This window comes from Dipodomys spectabilis, unplaced genomic scaffold, assembly GCF_019054845.1.
Source record: "Dipodomys spectabilis isolate Male_0828 unplaced genomic scaffold, ASM1905484v1 ptg000230l, whole genome shotgun sequence".
NCBI classification, from domain to species: domain Eukaryota; kingdom Metazoa; phylum Chordata; class Mammalia; order Rodentia; family Heteromyidae; genus Dipodomys; species Dipodomys spectabilis.
In genome coordinates this window covers 3,959,458-3,984,387 of record NW_024870907.1, presented here as the reverse complement: position 1 = coordinate 3,984,387, position 24,930 = coordinate 3,959,458, and the positions used below count along the sequence as shown (strand labels likewise).

Here is a 24,930-nt window from a genome sequence, read left to right as displayed (position 1 = left end):
TTTCTGTGATTAACTGGAGACAAGAGTCTCCTCTCCGAAGGGGCCCAAAACCTCTTGGGCTTTGAACTGTGATCTTCAGATCTCAGCTCCCTGAGTAGCTAAGATTATAGGCCTGAGCCATTGGTGCCCAGCTTAATCCTTATTCTTACAGTAGTGGTTGTCTTAGTGCCTTTCCTGTTGCTGGCACCACAGTAGCACAGACTGGATATGTTGTAAAAGGAAGATTCATATGGCCGTGGCCCAAGATCAGGGACTGTATTGGTGGTGATGGCAGTGCAGGCCTGGGGAAGCCTTCCTGACTCCCTCCTTCCTTTCCTCAATCCCCCCTCTCTTGTGTGTGCATTCTAGACAAGTGCTCCCACCACTGAGCTATATCCCCAATCTCAGTGATTTATTATTTCACTCACTGTACAGTCTCCTCAGGAGAATACAAATTCTGTGTAGAAAATCATTTGCCTGCTTTTCTGCCCCACATCTGCTACTTGGCTTGGTGTCTAGATGTGGCAGGTCAGACCTATACAACCTTTTGGGGTACAAAAGAGGTGCAGGAAGGTTGGCTGGTCTTGCTGGACTGGAAGTATTGCTGTATACACACACTGCCTGTAGACACTTGTTTTTGGCCACATGGACCCTTGTTCCCTTCCCCATGGGACACTTTTCCTTCTGGAGCAGAGGAGTGAGACATGTGGCCTTCATGGCCCTTATTGGTCCAAGCATCCTCTAGCTCCATCTGCCAAGCCATTGGATGCCAGGAAATAAGGCAGGCTGGCTCACTGACGTGAACCCCATTCATGGGTCTTATGGGCCTCAGACTCACTACACATCTTGTAACTTAGCTCTGACATCTGTCTCCATGGGTCTGGGAAGTGAGGACTCTATGGTGTGGCCAGGGTTCTGACTGCAGGGTCCATACGTGTCATGGCCACGTGAAGAGCACACCTGTACTATACACATGCTGTCCTGGTTCTGCTCAAGAACTCTTTCTGTGCCATAGCATGGAGAAGTTGCTGGGTTGGGGAGCAAGACATTGCCTCTCCATTTCCTCACTAGGATCACAGCCAATGTGTGCTGGGCTTTGCTTATATCCAGGGCCCCTCCTCGCAGTGAGACCCTCTTGTCTCCGTGTCTAATCAACAGTGTGACTAATGCACAGTGACAACTCCTAGCCTAAGCATCACCTAAACAGAGCTTGTCATATGGGAGGGTTGATTAAGTAACCTGAGTACATTGCTGACTCTTCTTCCACCATATTCTGGTCTGTCCATTGGCCAGTGTGGAAAGTCTGCACAGGAGGGGAAGGGGAACAGGCTTTCCTGACGAGGTCACTGAATTTGTAGGCAGGGCCAGAAGCAGATTTGTTCTAGATGCCCTATTTTCTTTTTTTCCCCCTTTTTTCCTTTCCCTCCCTTTTTTTCCTTTTCCCTTCTTTCTTGCCCCCTCCCTTCCTTTCCTGTTGTTTGTTGGTTGTGTTTTTTTTACACAAAGTCTTACTATATAGCCCACACTAAGAGCCCTGTTTTCTTAGTGGAGTTGCACACCAGAGAAACATGCAAGGCCAGTGATCTGCTACAAAGAGCACATGTTCAGAGAGGCAGAAACTGTTTTCAGGGAAAGTAGAACCACCTCATTTTCTAAAGGCAAAACTTTGCATTTAATTATTTTTGTACATAGTCAGATGCTAATGATGGACATATGGTCTGAGAAATGTGTTATCAGTCAGGGGCTTCATCGCAGCAGACTTCATAGGGTGCCTTCCCCAGCCCTACATTCCCCATCTTGCTGCACCTAGACCTTAGGCCTATGGCCTGAGCTGCGCAGAACACTGTAGGCAGTTGTCAAAGGCAAGTATTTTCATATCTAAACAAATACAAACATGAAGATAACTAGCCAGTAGTTTTTCAGCTCCATTTTAATCTTATAGGATCACTTGTGTATGCAGTCCATTGTGAAGGCAGTGTTATGCAGCCTATGACGATACTTCAAAGCAAAAAAAAAAAATTTGAAACGAAAGTTTAGTGGGCCCTGATAGGCAAGGTTCAGTGCTCCCCGCCTCCGTTTCCTGGGAAGTGGTAGGAGGAGAGTGAAGCCTCTGGGAGGCTAGTTCAGAGGGTGCTTCCCGGTCTTCTTGACTGAGGAATTTGTGACATTCTTCTATGAGATGACTACATGTTCTGAGGAACTGTGGGGCTTGTAGAATCCCTGCCTCTAATTAGATGGTATGTCCATGGGGTTGTCCCGCAGTCTGTCCTTGAGCGACGCAGGAGACAGCTGAGGGAAGGGGCACCAGTGCAGCAACAAGGTGTAATGGCCCATCACCTTTCCTTGGTACTTCCTTCAGAGACTCCAACACTGTTGATGAGGTTCCTGAGGAGGTCTATGGAGCCCTCTTACTGAAAAACAAAGGTGATATTGAAGTTACAAGGATGACAAATTTCGGAACGCTGAAGGAAGGAAGAAGTAAAACTATAGTGATCTGGATAGAGTAAGTATGCTTTTGAAGTTTTTGAAAAAGTGGCACCAGTAGCTCTGTGTGTGTGTGTGTGTGTGTGTGTGTGTGTGTGTGTGTGTGTGTGTGTGTGTGTGTGTGTGTGTGTGTGTTACTGGGGTTTGAACTCAGCACCTTGTGCTTGGTAACAGGCATTCTACCACTTGAACCACTCTAGCAGCCTTTTTTTTTGGGGGGGGTCCAGTTGTGGGCCTGAACTCTGGGCCTGGGCACTGTCCCTCAGCTCTTCAGCTCAAGGCTAGCACTCTACCACTTGAGCCACAGCGCCACTTCTGGCTTTTTTTTTCCTGCTTATGTGGTGCTGAGGAATCGAACCCAGGGCCTCATGCATGCAAGGCAAGCGCTCTACCACTGAGCCACCTTCCCAGTCCCTCTAGCAGCCTTTTTTTATACTGGTTGTTTTTGAGATGGGTCCCATTTTACGCCTGGGCCATCTTAGTCTGTGATCCTGCTTTCTAGGTCCCCATGAAGCTGGATGACAGGCTTGTACCATCAGGCCCAGCTATTGGCTGAGATGTAATCTCAAACTTTTTACCCTAGTGGCATTGAACTACAGTCTTCAGATCTCTGCTTCCCAAGTATCCAGTATTACAGACTTGAACCTTGTGTCCATCTACTAGAAGATTTTAAACTGATTAAGAACTTCTATGAGGCTGGGCACCATTGGCTCACGCCTATAATCCTAGCTACTTAGGAGGCTGAAATCTGAGGGTCTCGGTTCAAAGCCAGCCCTAACAGGAAACTCCCTGAGACTCTTATCTCCAATAAACCACTGGAAAACCAGAAATGGCGCTGTGGCTCAAGCAGTAGAGTGCTTGCCTTGAGCTGAAGAGTGCAAGGACAGCGCCCAGGCCCAGAGGTCAATCCCCACGACCAACAACAACAAAAAAGAACTTCTATGAGCCTATTGCCTGTGGCTTCTTGGTCAATGTTACTTCTAAAATTTTTACTTTCAGCCAGCTGCCAGTTGCTCAAGCCTGTAATCCTAGCTACTCAGAAGATTGAGGTTTGAGAATTGTGATTCAAAGCCAACCCAGGCAGGAAAGTCTGTGAGACTCTTTATTTCCAATTAACTACCAAAAGCCAGAAGTAGAACTGTGACTCAAGTGGTAAACCACTATCCTTAAGCACAAAAGCTCGGAGAAAATGCCGAGGCTTTGAGTTCATGCGCACGTGTGTGCGTGCGCGCGCACACACACACACACACACACACACACACACACACACACACACACACACACACACACACACACAAAACCTTCTAGGAGGGAAAAACTGGGAGAGAGCAAGGCACACACACACACACACACACACACACACAAAACCTTCTAGGAGGGAAAAACTGGGAGAGAGCAAGGGAAGGGGTAACATTATCTAAAAAGAAATGTTCTCTTTATGTGACTTATGTAACTATAACCCCTCTGTACATCACCTTTAAAATAACAATTAAAATTTTAAAAGACCTTCTGTAGAGCCAATCATAGTTTTCTGTTTTTTCCCCTTGCAAAATCTTTAAAAAATTTTACCCCAAAATATTCTCATAACTGGAATTCACAAAGGTATTCATGAGATTATATTCTGTATTTTACAGTAACTGCTTGTCTCAGCCCTTTGTGTTCATGGCTCCCTTTCTTTTCCCAGGAATAAAGGAGATGTTTCTCAAGACCTTATCAGCTGTAAACTGGCTGGCTGGGATAGAGCTCAACAATTCAGATTTCGGGCACAGGACAAAAGTCAAGCCTGCTCAGAAACATCTTTTGCTTCAGTTCTTGAGAAGAAGCATTTTCCAGACAAAAATGTTAATTCATTAGAAAGCAATAGGAAAAACAAGCCTGAGGAACGTCTGGACAGCAACTGGGTGAACAAATCATCAGTCTCTCCAGGTGAGATGCTTCAGCTGATAGACATAAGGGCCAGGGTTGAGGCCATGTGACTATAAGCCAGCCCGTCTCTGCTGCATGCCCTGACAGGTCTTTGTGCCTGACCTCTTTGGGTTTGGATCCTCTGCTCTTAAAGGTTGGGGTTTAGGGAGAGTGACAACAAAAAAATAGCTTGACCAACACAAATATGCACTGGAGGTGGTCGTCCCTGAACCAGGGGGACTGCTGGGGTAGCTAGATCCCACCGTTCTAACTGCTTTCCCTGGTTGGTTAACCACATTCATGAGTGAGCATTCATTTCTAGCATTGTTAGGAGTAATGTACCTTTTTTTTGGTCTAACTTTGGATTTAAATTTTGTTTTTCCTAGACGATTGTGCCTGTGAAGTTAAAAGTGAAGAAAAAGAAAACACTTGGGTAAAGAAGCAGAAGCCACAGCCCGGAGGGCTTATCCTGCCAGGGGAGAAGACCTCCATTATGGTCACATGTGATGCCAAGTAGGAGCTGGAGTTTGGGAGAGCTTCCTTTACAGCTTATCTGTGGTGCTTCTTAGGTTGTGTTATGAAAGCATCCATGATGTGATGCATCTAAATCATAAGGGAAAACATTATTTCAGAAAATGGCCACTAAGGGGTGGGATGCTGGGCCTTGACTTCCGTCCTCAGATGATGCTCTTGACAGTGTCCATGACTCATTCACGTGTTTGAGTCCTGACATTGGTAATTATATCAGGTTCTGCAGTGTGTCCTGATGTCCCAGCCTTCTGCTAAGCTGTACTTCTCTCTACCCCTGGAATCTAAGCTGTATCTTTTTTTTTTTTTTAATTGCAGTTCAAACCAGAGCTTTCCAGATGTTGGGCAAGGGCACCAGTGGCTCACGCCTGTAATCCTAGCTACTCAGGAGGCTGAGATCTGAGGATCAGATGATGGGCAAGCGCTGTACCTCTTAGTTTTCCTTAGGCCAGCATAGTGGGATGAGCCCTGAAGCTAGAGGAGGGAACAGAGAAAATGCCAGACTTGAGCTTCTGTTTTCCTAAGTGGCTCAGCCACTGGCTCTCCAAGTCTATCATTGGTTCCTCTGTTCACTTGGTCACCTCCCAGCTGGACATTTGGTTCCTAGGCCTCCTTACCACCCATCAGTCTTCCAGTTTTCTAATCCTAGATCTTTTTGGAGATACAAACTTGATTAAATCACCACTTTGCCTCAAGCCCATTAAGATCAAATTGTAGATGACCATTAGGCATATGACATTTCTTCAGTCAACCATGTGAAATGTGGCCTGCTCAAATGGGTTTTTATTGTGATAATGGGTAGGCAAGAAGGCATAAGTAAAGGATAGTGTACACACATACTTGGAGCTTGAGCCACAGCTGGGAAAGGGCAAGTAGGTGGTGCCATTTTTTAATCACATAATAGTTTTGGCTTAAACTTGAGAATACTGAAAATATTTTTCCTATTTGAGAATTACCAAAAGGTCTATTTTAGGTGCTTGAGTTATTTTGAGAAAATACTACACTAACTATTTTAGAAAGTAAAACAAAAAATTTAGAGCTGAACACAGGCCCTAGGTCCTGTCCCTGAGCTTCTAATTTTATTTTTTTAATTATTATTGTTACTATTTTTTGCCAGTCCTGGGGCTTGAACTCAGGGCCTAGGCACTGTCCCTGGGCTTCTTTTCATCAAGGCTAGCACTCTACTACTTGAGCCACAGCTCCACTTCTGGCTTTTTCTGTTTATGTGGTACTGAGGAATTGATCCCAGGGTTTCATGCATGCTAGGCAAGCACTCTACCACTGAGCCACCTTCCTATCCCCTCTAATTTTATTTTTTATAATTTAACTGGTATGCCTTTGTGGCACAGCACATCAGTCCCTGACTGATTATGTATGTATGCATGCTTGTGGGTCTGAGGTTTGAACTCAGGACCTGGGCGCTGTCCTTTAGCTTTTTCATTTAAGGCTAGTGCTCTATCACTTGAGCCCTAGCTCCACTTCTGGCTTTTTTTTTTTTTTTTTTTTTTTGGTAGTTAATTGGAACATCCATGGACTTTCCTGCACAGGCTGGCTTTGAACTGAGAGCCTCAGATCTCAGCCTCCTGAGCAGCTAGGGTTACAGGCATGAGCCACCACCTGAAAATAATTTTTTTGTTGTTGTTGTTCAGTCATGAGGCTTGAATCCGGGCCTGGGCGCTGTCCCTCAGCTCTTCAGCTCAAGGCAAGCATTCTACCACTTGAGCTACTGCACTACTTCCTGTTTTCTAGTGGTATATTGGAGAAGAATCTCACAGACTTTCCTGCCTGGGCTCGCTTTGAACCGTGATCTTAGATCTCAGCCTCCTGAGTAGCTAGGATTACAGGCATGAGCCATTGGCGCCCAGCAAGTAAAATTTTAAAAACAAAACAGGCAGTATGGCATGCACTTTTGTAATTCAACTACTTGGAAAGCAGAATAGGGGAAATATCATTTCAAGGCCAGCTTGGCAAAAAAGTTAAAAAAAAAAATTCTCATCTCTACAAAAAAGTTGAGCATGATAACATGTGCTGTATCCCAGCTCAAATAGAAGAATCCTGAAGTAGGCCAACCTGGTTAAGAATAATGAGAAAAACTGGGGGGGGGGGGGGGGGGAGTAGCCGGTGGGAGCTGGAGATACAGCTCAGGTGGTGGTAGAATGCCTGCTAAGGCAAGCAGGAAAAGAAAACCTCAGCATGGCTATTGTGTTATAACTCTGTCATGTCCCTTTAAGGAGATGTAATCATAACTTCCATATAGGAAATCACACTGACTGTTATAACTAAAACTGAATTTCATTTTGCTTTTTCAAGAAGCCCTGGCCGATGCAAGGAACTCCTTCTGCTCTGTTTTTCCCATTTTCTCATCGGGCGATACCTTGAAGTGAACGTTGTGAGTGGGGAGGAGGCACTTATAGCTGTGCGTGAACCATTTTCATGGAAAAAGCCCAAAACTCCCCAAACATTGCCATCTACAAAAACTACAGTTGTTGTGACAACCCAGAAAAGGTAATGTTTGGAAATAGAACTGCAAAGTTCCCCTCAAATAACTGATAAAAGCTATTTTTTAATATATAAAAAGGTAATGTAAGTTAAGAGTATAGGTTTGGTCAGGACCCATCTGAAAGCTCTTTATGTTCTGGAAAAGCAGATATGTATCCTGGCAGACAGCAGTTACAACCTTGTCTGGGTCAGTGGTTTAAGTGAGACTGGTGTTTGGGCCTTTTCTAATTGCTGTATTTGGGGATAGGGTACAAATTTTATTTTATTTTTGTCTGTACTGTGATTGAACTCAGGGTCTTGTGCTTGCTAGGCCAATGCTCTTTTGCTGATCCATACTCCATATTTACTTTAGTTATTTTTCATATAGGTCTTGTTTTATGCCAAGCCTAGACTAGACCATGATCTTCCTATGTATACTTCCCCTTCATAGATGTGGTGACAAGCATGTGCTTCGGTGCCCAGCTTTTATTGGCTGGGATGAGGTTCATAAGAACCTTTTATCTAAGCCAAGAGGCTTGAGTCTCTGATCTCTGCTTCCCAAGTAGCTAGGATTATGGGCATGAGTCACAGTCACCCAGCCTCTATAGAACTTTGAAGGTCATATTCCATGCCTGCCGCTGCTGTTGTGTTAGGACTGAGAGCAAGTGCCTGTGCACCCCCAGGCTTGCTCCTCCCTCAGGCGCCTCAGGGCACTTTTGTGACAGGATAGATTTCCTCAGCTCTATCCATCCTCGCCTTTCTCCTAGGCCAAGCAGATTTTTCTTTCGTTTGGTAACAAAAAAACTCTGCTCGGTAGATATGTGAGGTATTTGATGACTTTGTTTCATGTAGTGAGCACACTTGTCATTTGTTGCCATTAAAGATTTGAACTCAGGTGCTGCCCAGACCCATAACACCACTTCTCTAATACTAGAAAATGCCACAGATCACGTTGCACCAGTAAAGTCTTAAAATAAGAGACAATGGCCAGTTACCAGTGGCTCATGCCTGTAATCCTAGCTACTCAGAAGGCTGATATCTGAAGATTACAGTTCAAAGCCAATCCACACAAGCCAGAAGTTGAGGTATGGCTCAAGTGGTGGAGGTCCAGCCTTGAGCAAAAAGTAAGGGACAGTGCCCAGGCCCTGAGTTCAAGCCCCAGGACTGGAAAAAAAAAAAAAAAAAAGGAAGGGCCTGCCTTTCCTCACATGATTTGGGCTGGCAGACTTCATTCTGACCTCCTATCTTTAGCTTCTTCTTTCTCCTTCATTTCTGTAGCTTTATTAGATTTGACAGTGGCATTGTTCTTTGACCTGATAAAAAAAAGTTTCCATGAGTCCCCAGAGAAATGATCACAGCCAAGAAACAACACTCAAAGGCAGGGCCTGTACAGTCCAACTTTCAATGATGTACGGGTGTTGTTTCTAATTACTGCTCTTTACAGTGGTAAGAGTTCAGCTTATTAGAAGGTTAAAGACGACACTCGTCAAATTCCCTGTTAGAGTATTTTAGATTTTGCCAGAAAATGACGCAGACATCCAGGTATAGAGATCCAAGAAAGGTTTATTGCTGGGAAAGGGGCAGCAAGACCCCTTCTCATAAGAGCGAAGTGAGAAGAAGCGCCAGCTATTGTGTGAGGTGACCTATATAACCTAGGAGGTCTAGGAGGGGCTTGAAAGGACTAGGGGGTGAAGACCCTGGTGTGGATGTGAGGACCAGGGGCTTCATCATGGCGGACTAAGATTTATGGATGTTGACCAAGTAGTAGATAAGGGGCCTTGCAGCTGCCCAGACCTGAAGGTCACTCTAAGGGGCTCTTGTTACCTTATGTTGATAGCTGCCCCAGAAGAGTGCCATCCCAAGGTAAAGAAGGGGGGGGGGGGGCGGTTGGAGGCTGATTATTTACTACCTTTACTAAATGGGCTTAATGTTGCCTAGGAAGGGAGCATGCTAAGCTGTGGAGAGGGGAAGGAGCATACTAAACTATGGGAAGGGAGCTCATTTTAACCAACAAGCAGATACATTGGCTCATACAGTAATCTCAGCTACTTGGGAGGTGTAGGTAGGAGGATTGCGGTGAGGTTAGCCCAAGGAAAGAGGTATAAGAGCCTATTGTACTAAAACAAAAAAGGACTGTGGGCGGTGTAAAAGTGATAGAGCAATTCTCTACCAAGCTGAATGAGGCTCCCTTACCATAGAAAAACAGAACAAAAAACTACAGAATCTGAAACACTTCTTAGCCCACACATTTCAGAGAAGGGATACTCAATATATGCATTGTATTGAGATTATTAAGAATTGGTTTTGCTGGGTGCAGGTGGCTCATGCCCGTAATCCTAGCTAGTCAGGAGGCTGAGACCTGAGGATCACAGTTCAAAGCCAGCCAGGGCAAGAAAAGTCTGTGTGTGACTCTTACCTCCAAATCACACCAGAAAACCAGGAGTGGCACCGTGGCTCAAGTGGTAGAGCACTTGCCTTGAGTTGAAGAACTGAGGGACAGCGCCCAGGCCCAGAGTTCAAGCCCCAGCACCAACCAAAAAAAAAAAAAAAGCAATTGATTTTAACTTGTGAATTTATCCCTTTTAAGGAACTCAAGACGACAACTTCCAAGTTTCCTTCCACAATATCCGATACCAGATAGATTGAAAAAATGTGTGGAACAGAAAATTGACATCCTGACTTTTCAGCCATTACTTGCAGAGGTAGGAAAAGTATCTGAAGGCCTAAGGGATGTTTACCCAACCACCACTCAAGCCATTTTCTGAAGAACTGGAAGGAGCTTTTCTTGGATTCAGACCTCATGTTGGCTCCCTCTTCGTGACAGCAAGAGAGGCACCTTGGCTTTTCCTATGGTATTCGCACTGTACAGCAAGAGGGGTGAGAGTGGAGACTAATGCCACACCCACACCTCCTTCTGTTAGGCCGGGTGGCATTGTGAGGAGCAGGAAGCTTTCCACAGGCAACAGAACCCCAGTAAACTAGAGCAGATAGGATAGGCTCCGAGAAGAGTTGAGAAAATGGGCATCTCATGGAAAGACAGCAAGAACTGCCTGGTGTAAAGTGCAGGCCACCCCTCCTGAAGTCAGCAGCCAGGTAGTAGCTGTGAAGTAGGAGATCCTTTAGCTTTGTGTCCAGCAGGCAGCTTGATGGCACAACACTGGATGAACATTGCTTCCTGTCTGGTAGTGTCCTTTACTGGAACTTTCCATGAATGTGAGAGAAGCAGGCAAGGAGAGCACTGGGTACTACCTGCAGGGAAAGCAAAGGGGCATATCTTTGAGAGGTTGCAGAAAAGTCCAGAAAGGACAAAAGTTTTCAGAGTAGCACTGGGTTGGAAGCCCTGCCCTGTCCTAAGAGATACCTGGTGTTTTGAAGAGCAGAGGAGTGGTTCTGAGGGGTGGTGAATTGTCTGTGTGATTCGCAAGCAGAGGCTGGGCCAGCTGGAGGGGGGTTGGGTCACCACGCAGCTATTGCACAGTCGTGGTAGAGTGATTGATGAGCTGAGGGTGGGAGCCAGTCAGGAGACATGGCAGCCTAAACAGGTGAAAGAGCCAGGGGCATGCACCATAGACAGAGTGGAAGAGGATGCGCAATCCTCTGGCCAGGTTCTGGACCCTCAGGGCTCCAGACTGTTCACGCTGCCTGTGAGGTAGGTCTAGAGTGAACTGTTTAGAGTTCTGATTGACATACAATAAAGTGCATGAGATAGTTTAAATAAAATGTGAAATGTATCCTGCAGGCTTATGTGGGGAAGACTTGGTCCCCCGCTGGTGGCACTATTTTGGAAGATAGTGGACACTTCAGAGGTAGGGCCTAGTTGGAGGAAACTTTAGTAGCAACATGGTATGTTCTCAGTCCCTTACTGTCTGTGCTTCCTGACCACCAAGGGTTGAGCAGCTTTGCTCTATCACGTCCTTCTGCCATGATTTTCTGCTTCACCACAGGCTCACAGCTTTGGAGGAAGCCATGGACTGAAAAAGCTCAGAACCAAAATAAATCTTTTAAGTTGTTTTTCTCAGATGATTTGGTATAGAAATGAAAAAGGCACATTCGGGTAGCCCTGGTTGTTCAAATAGGAATCTCAAATCCAACACACTACCATAAAGGAAAGAAGTTCAAAGGTTACTACAGTTCCTGGCAGGGAGGGAATCGGAGCAGTCCTTTGTCCCAGGCCAGGCCAAGCAGGAATGAGGGTCAGGCAGAGGCAAGCTGTGTATAAAAGGAAAGAGGATGAGGATCATGTAAGACCCTGACATGAGAGTCTGGTAGGGGGAGGGAAGCTTTGTCCTTATTCTCAGTCATGAGTTTCCCAATCTGGTTATAGCATTTGCTCCCAAGGGCCAGTATGGCCTCGTTCCCACCACACACGTGGACACACAGACACTCACACTCCCTCTCTCCCTCTCTCCCTCCATCTCTCCCCTCCCCTCTATATACACAGATGTATGTCTACACGTGCATATGTATTTTATACACACATGTATTATGTCTATGCATTTATACATGTATCTGTACATGTGTGCAGATATATGTACACATGTGTGTATGTATACACAGTCGCAACTTGGGATGTGTATACCTCTGTGTTTAAATTGGATTTAATTTCCTAGACTTCTGCTTGGATTTTTGCACCTGTGTTAGAGGTGCTGATCTTCAGTCTGCTTTCCTCATAGTGACTTTGTCACATGTCTACACATTATTGTCTGACCCTATGGGACCACTTATTTCCTAGAAAAGGGTGTATAGGACTGCTGTTTACCAGCAAAACCTCTGTATGGAGTTTTCTTTGTGGCAAGCTTTGGGGTTTTTTTGTTTTTGTTTTTTGGTGGTCATTGTTGTTAATGTTTGATTTGGTTGGATATTTTTTAAGGTTCTGGGGTTGAACTCAGAGCCTCATGTTTGCAAGGCAGGTACTTGAGCTGGTTTCTTTTACGTGTGTATGTCTGTGTGTGTGTGTGTGTGTGTGTGTACATTAATGCTGGGACTTGAACTCCACTCCTTGAGTTATAGCTGTTTTTTTCACTCACAGCTGGCACTCTACCAACTTAAGTGAGCCACACTGCCGCTTACTGCTGGTTAATAGGGAATTAGTATCTCTCTAATTTGTCTGCCTGAATTGGCTTCGAACCACAGTTTTTAGTTCTCAGCCTCCTGAGTAGATTCAGCGTCTCACCAACTGACCTTTTCTTCCCCTCCTTCTTTCTCTTTCTCTCTTTCTCTTTCTTTCTGTCTCTCTCCATCTCTCTCTCTCTCTCTCCATCTCTCTCTTTCTCTTTCTGTCTCTCTCTCTTTTTCTCTCTCTCTTTGTACTTGTACTCAAGACCAAGGCACACTTTCCTTTAGCTTTTTCACTCAAGTACGATGCTCTACCACTTGAGCCACCCCTCCCCAGATTAATTGGAGATAAGAGTCTCAGTCTTTCTTGCTGGCTTCGAACTGTGATCCTCAGATCTGTTTTCCCAGTAACTAGGCATAAACAAGCAATGCCTAGCAGTTAAGTCTTTTTTTTTCTTTTTTTTCAATTGTAGAGATACTGTGCAGAGGGATTACAGTTACATGAGTAAGGTAATGGGTACATTTCCTATCAAACTTTGTTACCCCTCCTTTGTTTTTCCCCTACCATTCCTTCCCTCCCCGCCAATTGTAAATTTCGTTTGCAATGTGGTATCTTGTATATCTCATTGTTACAATGGATCAAGCTGTAGCCTTGTTTCAGCATTTTGTTATTTCCCTTCCCCTCCTCAAATTAGAAAATTGTATATACAAGACACAGGATACCCGAATAGCATACAATGACAACAGGGGTTATAGCATGGAGGAAGAAACAAAAAAAAGAAACAAAAAAATCACATAGTACATTATAAGTACATTAAAAACAATAGCAACAAAGGTAGAACCTCTCCTGTCCCTATCTTAGGGTTCATTTCACTTAGCATCATCTTATATGATTATATGTACATAGCTTTTGACCTTTTCTGCTTGTCTGGTAAGGTTATCTTAGACTTATACTAGTTATTGCAAATAAGGGAAACTATGGGACCTATGTTTCTTTGGGTCTGGCTTACTTTACTTAATATAATTTTTTCCAAGTCTTTCCATTTCCTAACAAATGTGGCAGTGTCATTCTTTCTGTCAGTCATCTTTCTTTTTTTTTCCCCCTGTCAGTCGTGGGGCCTGAACTCTGGGCCTCAGCTCTTCAGCTCAAGGCTAGCATTCTACCACTTGAGCCACAGCACCACTTCCGGCTTTTTCTGCTTATGTGGTGCTGAGGAATCAAACCCAGGGCCTCATGTATGTGAGGCAAGCAGTCTACCATTGAGCTGCCTTCCTAGCCCCAGTCATCTTTTCTTAAATGAGCTTTGAAAAATTTTCACTTGAAAATAATTTGTCCACTTTATCTAACTTGGTAATTATTTGTGTGTACTTATTTATAATATCAGTAACTATTCTTTTGTTTAGAGAACTAGATGTTGGGTTTTGTTGTGTTTTTCTTTTATTCTGTTTGCCATTTCTTTGATTCCTACTTCAGTTTTAAATTTTCTTCCTTTTAGGTACTTGGTTTGTTTTTGCTCTTTTTTTCTAGTTTTTATGGAAGAAGCTAAAATAATTTTATTTGAGAATCTTATGCTTTTTCTAAGTAGGTTGTTTTGTTTTGTTTATTGGCCAGTCCTGGGGCTTGAACTCAGGGACTGGGTACTGTCCTTGAGCTGCTTTTGCTTAAGGCTAGCACTCTACTACTTGAGCCAGAGCACCACTTCTGGCTTTTTCTGTGTATGTGTTACTGAGGGACTGAACCAGGGCTTTATGCATGCTAGGAAGCACTCTACCACTGAGCCACATTCCTAGTCCTAGAGTTTTGTTTTGTTTGCTATTGTTGTTGTTTTTCTGATGTAATGTCTTTACTGTGTAGGCCAGGCTGATCTCAAACTTACTTTGTAGCCCAGGCTAGCCTTTAACTTAAAATCCTCTTGCCTTAGATCTCACGAGTAAGAGACTACAAGTGTGTGCCTCCATAACTGGTCTTAGTTATATAGTTTTTAGTAAGCTTTGAAATCATGAAGTGTAAGTCTACTATATTTGTTCTTATTTTGCATAGGTTTTTTTTTTTTTGGTTATTCAATATTGCTTGGGATTCCATGTGGATTTTAATATGGGGTTTTCTACTTTGTAAAGAATGTCATTGGAATTTTGATAAATTACATTAACAATGTTGATCACTTTGGTCAATGTGACATTTTATTTTATTTTATTTTTTATTTTTATTTTTTTTGGGTCCGGTCGTGGGGCCTGAACTCTGGGCCTGGGCACTGTCCCTCAGCTCTTCAGCTCAAGGCTAGCACTCTACCACTTGAGCCACAGCGCCACTTCCGGCTTTTTTCTTTTTGCTTATGTGGTGCTGAGGAATCGAACCCAGGGCCTCAGGCATGCAGGGCAAGCGCTCTACCACTGAGCCATCTTCCCAGCCCTCAATGTGACATTTTAATATAAAGCATTCTAATCCATGAATGTGACATATGTTCCCATTTGCTTATTTAATTTTTTCCAGCAATGTGTTATAGTTTTTGCTATACATTTCAGTCACTTCTCTGGTTAAATTCCTAAGCATTTTATTATTTTTAATGTTGCTATATATAGAACTGTCTGGGTAGTTTCCTCTTAAGATTGTTCATTATTAATGTTTAGAAATGTAGTTGAGAGCTGGGCTCTGGCTTATGCCTGTAATCTAAGCATTTCAGTAGGCTGAGAACTGAGGAGGGCCATAATTCAAAACCAGCCTGGGTAGGAAGGTCTATGAGACTCTTTTATCTCCATTTAACACCAGAAAAAAGCAGAAGTGGCACTGTGGCTCAAAGTGGTAAAACACTAGCCTTGAGCACAAACTTAGGGATACAGCACCCAGGTTCTGAGTTTAAGGCCTATGACCAATTAAAAAAAGAAGGAAATGCAGTAGGACACTGGTCGCTCACATTGTAATCCTAGCTACTCGGGAGGCAGAAATATGAGAATTACAGTTTGAAGTCAGCCCAGGCAGGAAAGTCCATGAAACTCTTACCTTTAATTAACCACCCAAAAATTGAAAGTAAAGCTGTAGCTCAAGTGGTAGAGAAGAACTCAGGGTCAATGCCTGGATCCTGAGCAAGCCCCAGGACCAGCACCAAAAGAAAGAAAAAAAGAAATACAACTGGTGTGTGTGTGTGCGTGTGTTACTAGTTTATTTGGGGGGAGGGGGTTGCTGTTGTTGTTTTTAGCAGTGGCAGTACTGGGGTTTGAACTCAGAGCCTTATTGTGCTTGCTGGGCAGATGCTAAGCCATTTGAGCCATAACTCTAGAACTGATTTTTGTGTTTGACTTTATATCCTGCTGCTTTTATGTGTTCACATATTAGTTCTAACAATTTAGAACTAACCTTAATCTGAACTTAATCTTTAAGAAGTCTTTTTGATATGCTGCTTTCTGTGTTCAGTTTGCTGACTAAGGATGAATTCACGGCCTTACTACTTAAGCCATTCCTCTAGTCCATTTGCTTTTAACTGCTCTTCAGATAGTCTGTACTTTTACCCAAACTGGGCTCAGACTTCTAGTCTACCTATGCCTCTTGAGTAACTGAGATTAGAGATGTATACCACCATGCATGGCCTGTTTTAGAGATAGGGTCTCCATAACCTTGTTTTCAGGACTAGAGGTTGAACTCAGGGCCTTGTGTTTGAGTAACACCTCCAGCCTAAAGTCTTGATCACTTTTGCTTGGGCTGGTCTCAAACTGCGATAACTGTTTTTGCCTCCTGAATAGATGGATCATAGCCATATACCACCACACCTGGCTTTGTTAACAATTTTTGCTTCATTTTTCTTCCTCTCCTCCCTTCCTGCCTCCCTCACCCTCTTTCTGCCTGCCTGTCTTGCCCTCTCCTCTCCTTTCCCTTCTCCTCCCCTGCTTGCCCCTCCCCCTTCCCTCCTTTACTCTCACCTTTCCCTTTCTTCCTCCTTTCCCTTCCTTTCCTTTTCCCCTTCTGTTCCCCCTTACCTTTATGTTCCCTTTCTCCTTTCCTTTCCCTTTCCTTAACTAGGTCTTGCTAAAGTTGCCCCGATTCACCTCAAACTCATGGGCTCAAGTGATCCTCCTGCTTCAGCCCCCTTTTCTTTCCTTTCTTCCCTCCCTCCCTCCTTTCCCCCTCCTACCCTTTCTCTTGGTAGTAGTGGTGGTTTGATTTTAAGACAGGGTCTCACTGTGTAGCTAGTCTGGCCTTGAACTTGCCATTGTGTGCATGCTGGAATTATAAATGTGTGCTGTCATACTCAGATTTCCTTCCTTCCCTTCTTCCTTTCTTCCTTCCTTCCTTCTTTTCTTCCTTCTTTCCTTCCTTCCTTCCTTCTCTTTCCCTACCTCTCCCTCCTCCTCTTTCCCTACTCCTCTCCCTCTTTCCTTCCCTCTCCCTTTCCTTTTTTCTCTCTCTCCCTCTACCTTTCCCTGTTCCCCTTTTCTTCTCCCCTTCTCTCCCTGGTTTTGGGCTTAAGCACAGGTCCTTGCACTCCAATTTGTTTGCTCACACCTAAATTTACTTTCCATGCAATATGGTTTTCTGGCTTTGGTAGCAATGTTAGAAGCTGTCTCTTAATTTTTGGAAGAGTCTGAAGATTGATATCAGTTCTTTAAATATTTGGCAGAATTTACCCACGAATTTATCAAGACAAGATTTTTTAAACATTTTTTTATTATTTAAGTAGTTGTACAAAGAAGCTCCCATTCTACAAAACCGTATATGAATACAAGTTGTCTGACAACATTGTCACCCATTGCCAAGACTGGAGATATTTTTTTACTATTCAGTCTCCTTAGTAGTTATAGTTCCAGTCAGATTGTTTACTGCTTTGTGCTGCAGTCTTAGTAGATTCTGTGTTTCTAGGAACATGTTCATCCATTATTTTTGTCATTATTTCAAGTGAGAGGAAATTTAATCCTCATCACCATCTTGGCCAGTGGAGGTCCTGTCCTATTTCACAGACATCTGTGGAAGCCAAAGTGCCCTTTGCAGAATAAATTCAGACTTGATGGAGAAAGCAGGGATGGCAAAGTAGCCAAGGACACCGACCTTGGTGGTATGCTGGTCCAGAGTGGGAGCCTTCCGACCTCAGGCCAGAGGCTGGGTGATGTGCCAGCCAGCTTCAGGCCATCTGGCCCTGAGCTGCCTCAGTGGGTTGGCGTGTTGGATGTAGCACATTGAGCTTACTGGCTCCAGGGCTCTTGTTCCCTAGACAGAGCTATTTATGGGGCTTGCTACTCTACTCTCAATGACATACTAATTTTTTTCAGCTTTTGAATATGTCAAACTACAAGGAAAAGTTCTCTACTCTGCTGTGGCTAGAGGAGATCCATGCAGAAATAGAACTGAAGGAGTACAACATGAGTGGAGTTATCCTGAAGAGGAATGGGGATCTGCTGATACTAGAGGTCCCGGGGCTGGCTGAGAGCAGACCTTCCCTCTACGCAGGTACAGTGGTGCTGTCTGCTCCTTTGGGGCCCAACAGAACGAATACCTAGAGAAAACTTTTGCAGCTAGCCATACGCGTGCATTGTTTGATTTCTGTTCTTGGATAGTGCTTCACTTAAATTGAATACTTGATCATCTACTTATGTATATTAAGCATATTTCTTTGTTATGTAGTATCTTTAAGCATCTGATCCTAGTATAGCAGGAGAAATTTGTGATTTTGTGTTGGTCTGATGCAAGATAATATATTTTTTAATTAGGTGACAAACTGATTTTAAAATCTCAAGAGTACAATGGACATGTCATTGAGTACATCGGCTATGTCATTGAGGTGAGAAGACATCTTCCTAAAAGCTGAAGGTCAGGCTTACCTTCACCTACCCTCAGAGAAGGAGTTCCTTGAGTTTCATCTGTATATTGGGACATATAAGTATAAAGTGTACCATTGAATTATTTTTATATATGAAAGGATGTATAAGTTCCTAAATAAATCCTATAATTTCAACCATGTAAGTTACATGTAAGAGTCATGATGCTTGCAGGCAGTCATCTTTGGGCACTCTGGAAGCCTCAACAGGAAGGAAGGACCCTCAAGTGTGCAGCTATTATTTTGAGACAGGGAAAGACTTGTTCTTGATGCTTTATATCACCGTGTCTGTGGGGTCTGTGACTCTCAGGCATTTCCACTATTTGTATATTGAGCACAGGCTCATGAGTAATGCTGGAATCTATGTGGAAAATATTAATCTGTGCATCAGAGAAGATACATTACTTAACAGAAAGCTTAAAATGAAAATTCCAGAGCCTTCATCTTGGGAGTGAGGAGATCTAGTAGAGACTCAAAAGATCTTTGAGAGAGCATCAGACCTTTGCCTTTGGCTACACTCTGCTCCCTAGTACTGGTAATACTGACTTAGTTATCAGAATACAGTGTTTTCTCAGAAGACCAAACCTTGTTGGGCAGGGCTCCAGAGCTCTTGTAAAGACAGTGCAGCATGTGTGCTAAACCCCAAGCTGCAAGTCATGCTTAGTCCTCTCCCTTTAGTGAGGATTGCAAGCAACAGTGACAGAAGACAATAGATAGTTTCCAATATTGGAGATAAGAGGAAGACTGCAGGCAATTATTGCAGGGGGAGGGGCACACTTTTTGTCTTAAAAGACAAAAAGAACTTTAGTAGCCCAAAAGGCACAGAACGTGACTTCAGAAGGCATTCAGGAGAGGAAGCTGCCTTGTACTCCCAGGAAATAACCCCTGTGTCTATCCATGCAGACAGCCCCTGAGCTCTCATCTTTGAATGGTGGGACTTGGCCCCATTACAGAGCAGCTGCTGCTTGGCCGGTATCAGAAGGCTTGGTTCTGTATCAGAATGTTTAGTTTGCCTCACCCAACTCCACAGCCCACCATTGGCTGGTGACTAAGCAGCACAAGGAAACCACAAACGACCAGTGATGTTAGTTTCCAAATAGACTAGTGGCCATGTCAAGAGGGAAACCCTGGGTGCCAAAGAACCTGAATCAGGCACTGGGCATTGGTGATTCACACCTATATTCCTGGCTTCCTGAGAGGCTGAAATTGGGAAGATTACAGTTCAAGGCCAGCCTGGCAGAAAAATGTCCAAGACCTCTTCTCAATCTTAGCTATATATGCATGTACCTGTAACTCTTAGATACTTGGGAGGCTGAGATCAGAAGGATTGAGGTTCTAACTATCCTGGGCAGAAAGGTCTGCAAGATCCTATATCTCAGTGACAGAAGCTGGAGCATGGCAGTGTGTGTTTATTGTCCCAGCTAAAGCACGAAGCCTAAAATAGGCAAATCACAACCTAGGGAGGAAGAGAAGCCCTATTTCAAAATACTGCAAAGAAAGGGCTAGAGGAGTGGCTCAGTGTTAGAGTGCCTGCCTAACAAGTATGAAGCCCTGACTTCAAACTCTAGTACTGAAGAAGAAAAGAAGCAGCATTATAGAGCTAAGCAGGAAGCATTGCTGCTTTGCTTTGCTTCCACTCTGTTGTCTGTATGGGAGTGACTGCCTGGGACTCACTCAGAACTGATGTAGCAGGCAGCTGACTTGGTACAAAATATTGAGGCACCATGGACCTTCAATTGTTTCCCTTTAGAGCTGGGAATGTGGCTTAGTGGTACAGTGCTTGCCTAGCATGCATGAAGCCCTAGGTTCAATTCCTCAGTACCACATAAACAGAAAAAGCCAAAGTGGTGCTGTGGCTCAGGTGGTAGAGTACTTGTCTTGAGCAAAAGAAGCTCAGGGATGGTACCCAGGCCCTAGATTCAAGCACCAGGACTGGCAAAAAAAAAAAAAAAAAAGGTTCTACCTTTACATTGATCTTCTGAACCAAGCATGGCTATACATCTATCCAGTAGAGACAGTCCAGAGAGTTTCTTGATCCCTGGCAAGTTTTGCCCTCCTTTGATGGCCAGTTTTTGGTCTTTTGTAGCTTTTTGTCTTTTTTTTTTCTTTTTTTTTTTTTTTCCCCAGGGCTGAGGACCGAACCCTGGGCCTTGCACGAGCCCTTCCGCTGGACTAAACCTCCAGCCCCTGATGGCCAGTTTTGGAACTTAAGGGAAAGAAGTACAGTCCACTGCCAGCTGGACACACACAAGGTCCTCTGCCTTCCCAAAATGTGTGCTGGGGCCACTCCCACTTGTTTCCTTCCCCGTCTCCTTCTTGCCTTTACTTCTCAGTACTCTGAGTGAGTCTTTAAAGCTCCCCTGCTATCTTGTATTTGCCCATTTTCTTATTTTACACAAGATTTTCAGATACTTGCTTGTGTCTGTCTGTGATGTCCTTGACAGCACAAACTTCTAATGAGGGCTCTTGGTGCCACTCTCACTTGCGATGGCTTTTTTCTAACTATGCTTAGTGATCTCTGGCTGTAGATCGCCTTTCTTTCCTTATACTCTCTGGGAAACCCAGTCTTTTATCTGGTGACCTTCCTGGTAAGTGGAGGTGGCAGTGTCTGCCAAGAATAAGAAGGCAGTCTAGGGATCCATTCTGGCGTTTGATCTTGTGCATTAACTTCCTCTCCATCATGTCAGACTCCACTCAGGTTTTGGCTTCCTGCCTCTGCTAGTGCTGCCCTGGCCCTTGGGAAGCCTGCCCCTTGCCCTCCATTGTGCTCCTTACTCTCCCGAGAGTATGGGGCTTCTTCCCATATCCCCTCAGAAGTTTTCTTTTTTTTCCTGTTGTTCATGAAAGAATATGAGGAATTGTCATGTAGGCTCCCTATAGTATAGCTGTGGAAACTTCGAGTCAGGAGCCCACCTTGCACTGTGTTCACAGCGCCTTTGGTACCAGGAGAAGTTCACTGAATGAGTTGGTGTGAGTGAAGACATTGCCAGTACATAATGATCGTATAATTTGATGGTAGTGATTTGATTCAATTAAATTTTCAAGTATTTAAGATTTTAGCTTAAGTGCATAAAGATCAATTTTACAAATTTATTTTTATAAAATGAGTTTTTTTGTGATGGGTTTCTGGATATAGTTATAAGGTTCCAAGAAGTTAAGTCTAGTGTATGACATTAAAATGCTTGTTTTTCAGATTCATGAAGAAGATGTTACTCTTAAACTTAATCCAAAATTTGAACAAACATACAACTTTGAACCTATGGATGTGGAGTTTACATACAATAGGTAAGGCATGCAAATGTTTCCTCATCATTGTTGGATGTTCTGCCCTTGAGTAAATCTGAAGTCTCCACAGTGATAGAGGAAGTGCCAGGTGGTCTGAACCTCTGCCCTGTCGGTTCCAGGCACCTCCTGTGTATGCTCATTAATAGAACTGTATTGCCAAATATTTCTTGGTATACAAAGGTGCATGAATTTATGTGCTGTCTTGTGCGTGCATGCGTGTGCGTGTGTGCATGTGTGTGTGTGTGTGTGTAGGCATGCATGCACACCAGTGCTGGAGCTTGAACTCAAGGTCTTGTGCTCTTACTTGGCTATTACATTTAAGACTGGTGCTCTAGGGCTGGGAAGGTGGCTCAGTGGTAGAGTGCTTCCCTTGCATGCATGAGGTCCTGGATTTGATTCCTGAGCACCACATAAGCAGAAGAAAAAAAAAAGCAGGAAATGGCGCTGTGGCTCAAGTGGTAGAGCACTAGCCTTGAGCTGAAGAGCTAAGGACAGCACCCAGGCCCAGAGTTCAGGCCCCGCAACCGGACCCAAAAAAAAACTGGTGCTCTACCACTTGAACATGCCTCCACTTCCAGATTTTTTGATAATTAATTAGAGATAATATTCTTGGGTTTAGCTGCCTGTTGATGACCTTGAATATTGATCCACAGATCTCAGCTTCCTGAGTAGCTAGGATTACTGCTGTGAGCCACTGGTGTCTGGCTGTTCATTCATGTTCAAATCTTACATGCTCCATGCCTATTCTTGCTATCAGCATTAGTCCCTCACGTCTTTTGCCGTATTCACTTATGTGTCTCACAGGTGCTATAAACTGTCATCCATTTGACTCTCCTTCATCTAGTGAACCCCCAACCATTAACTAGAATTTTGTGTTTAATTTTACCTTTTTTTTTTTTTTGGTTGTGGGGCTTGAACTCTGGGCCTGGTGCTATCTTTGAGCTCTTCAGCTCAAGGCTAGTGCTCTACCACTTCAGCCACAGTGCCACTTCTGGCTTTTTCCATTTATGTGGTGCTGAGGAATTGAATCCAGGGCCTCATGCATGCGAGATAAGCACTCTACCACTGAGCCACCTTTCCAGCCCCCTTTTGTTGTTTTTTGACCTGGAGAGATTCCAACTATGTAGCCCAGACTTGTCTTTAAACACTTAATCCTCCTACTTCAGACTGCTGAATAGTTTGGCCTTACAGAAGTGGTCTCTTACTTCTTTTTTTCTTTCTTGTTTTTTTTTTTCTTTTTTTGGTACCACTCCTGGGGCTTAACCTCAGGGCCTGGGTACTATTCCTGAACTTTTTTGCTCATGACTACTGCTCTGTCATTTGAGCCATAGCTCCACGTTCTACTTTTTAGAAGTTCATTGGAGATAAATTGAATCTCATGGACTTTTCTTGCCCTGGCTCGCTTTGAACTACCATTCTCAGAATCTCAGGCTCCTTAGTAGCTAAGATTACAGGCATAAGCCACCAGTATCTTACATCTCCTACTTTTTCAAGAAAGTACATGCAGGAAGAATGTATTCTTTGTAGGTACATGCAGAAAGAATATGTTCTTTCGTTTTAATTATTTTGATATTTATAAAAGGATTGACTTAAACACAGAGGCTCATGCCTGTAATTGTAGCTACTTGAGAGGGAGATGTCTGGCATATTGTTTGGTCCAGCCCAGGAGAAAACTCATAATACCCCTATTTCAACTAATACAGAAAAAAGCCAGACACTAATGGCTCGTGCCTGTAATCTCAGGAGGCTGAGATCTCAGGATCAAGGTTCGAGGCCAGCCTGCATAGGAAAGTCTCAGCCTCCAGAGTAGCTACGATTACAGGCGTGAGCCACTGGCACTCAGCTGCTTATTTGTTTTTATATTATATGATCTGACTCTTACCTCTAACCACCAAAAAAGCCAGAAGTGGAGTTATGGCTCAAGTGGTGGAGTGCTAGCCTTGAGCAAAAAGGTCAGGGACAGTTCCCACACCCTGAGTGTAAGCCCCAGGACCAGTACAAAAAAAAAAAAAAAAAATGCTGAACATGGTGGTGTGTCTTTCATTTCAGCTATGCAGGAAATATAATGAAAAACGTAGCAGCCCAGGGCAGGTCAGGGAATAAACACAAGACCCTAATTGACTAATATGATAGTGCACCAGCATTGAGTGAAAAAACCAAGTCAATGTGAGGCCCTGAGTTCGAGCTTTCATATAAGTATATGACATAGAGAAGGAGAGAGAGGCAGAGAGAAGAGGAAGGGAGGGGAGAGCAAAAGAGGAGGGAAGAAGAAAAAGAAAGGAAAAAGGGAAGGTGGGGTATGGCTCAAGTAGTAGAGCTCCTACCTAGTAATACCACCTAAAAAGAGAGGAGCTTGCATTATGGAGCTCCAGAGAATTGTATTTTTCATTGAACATTATGTTTTTTGTGTAAAATTGTTCAATTGTTGTGTGTGTGTGTGTGTGTGTGTGTGTGTGTGTGTGTGTGTGTGTGTTTCCTTGTCGTTCCTAAGACTTGAACTCAAGTCCTGGGTACTATCTTTTAGTTTTTTTGCTCAAATCTAGCCTTCTATCACTTGAGCCACCGCTCCACTTCCTGCTTTCTGGAGGCTAATAAGAGTTTCATGGACTTTCCTGCCCAGGCTGGCATCAAACCTTGATTCTCAGGTCTTAACCTCCTGAGTAGCTAGGGTTACAGGCATAAACCATGAGCCACTGGTGCCCCTCAGCTGTTCATTTGTTTTTATATTATACTATGTGTGACTGTGTGAATGTCCTCCCTGTATCTGGTCTGTTGATGTGTGTTTTCATTTTCTTCTTTGATTATTGCTGTACTAAAGGGCCTCTAGTAGTTAGGACTGAATTATAGGTTTAGGATCTGATGTGTTCCCCCCATCACATGTGGTTGCAGCACTGACTTCTAGTATCTTCTAGAGACTTATCTATGGATCTACATCTCCCTAAAACCTAATTTTGTTAAATTTCTTAACCCGTGCAAACCTGGTAGATGTATAGTATAGCTCATTATGAACTTGACTTGCATTTCTCTATTTAGTAGTGAATAATGGCCGTTTTTGTTAGGCATAAAATACTTATCTTGTATGATATGCGTGCTTTTTATAGAGTTTGGGTTCTTTCTGGGGTGGTACTGGGATTTGAATTTGGGGCTTTCCACTTGTGAGGTAGGTGCTGCACTGTGTAAGTCTCACCTCCAGCCCCCTGCACTGGTGATTTTTTAAATAGACTATTGTTTTTGTTTGTTTTCTTTGTTTGTGACTGAGGCCAGCCTGGATCACAATCCTCCTGTTTACATTTCCTCAAAACATAGCTGTCATAACAGGCACGTTGCCACTGCAGCCAACTGTTAGTTATGGTGAAGTCTTATAAACTTTTTACCTGGGCTCACCTTGAACCACAGCCCTCCAAATTTGCAACTA

The 24,930-nt window shown here is 43.8% G+C and overlaps 1 protein-coding gene across 1 annotated transcript in view; it reads left to right on the top strand.

The window, feature by feature from the left end:
• Mov10l1 (Mov10 like RISC complex RNA helicase 1) overlaps window positions 1-24,930 on the top strand; it is an 82,037-nt gene that overhangs the window by 19,407 nt on the left and 37,700 nt on the right. Inside the window, exons 6-13 of the mRNA XM_042697922.1 lie at window positions 2,339-2,482; window positions 4,148-4,389; window positions 4,755-4,881; window positions 7,207-7,401; window positions 9,962-10,076; window positions 17,686-17,863; window positions 18,124-18,194; window positions 21,424-21,515. Coding sequence (XP_042553856.1) covers window positions 2,339-2,482; window positions 4,148-4,389; window positions 4,755-4,881; window positions 7,207-7,401; window positions 9,962-10,076; window positions 17,686-17,863; window positions 18,124-18,194; window positions 21,424-21,515 — 1,164 coding nt within the window. The remainder of the gene's footprint in view (window positions 1-2,338; window positions 2,483-4,147; window positions 4,390-4,754; window positions 4,882-7,206; window positions 7,402-9,961; window positions 10,077-17,685; window positions 17,864-18,123; window positions 18,195-21,423; window positions 21,516-24,930) is intronic.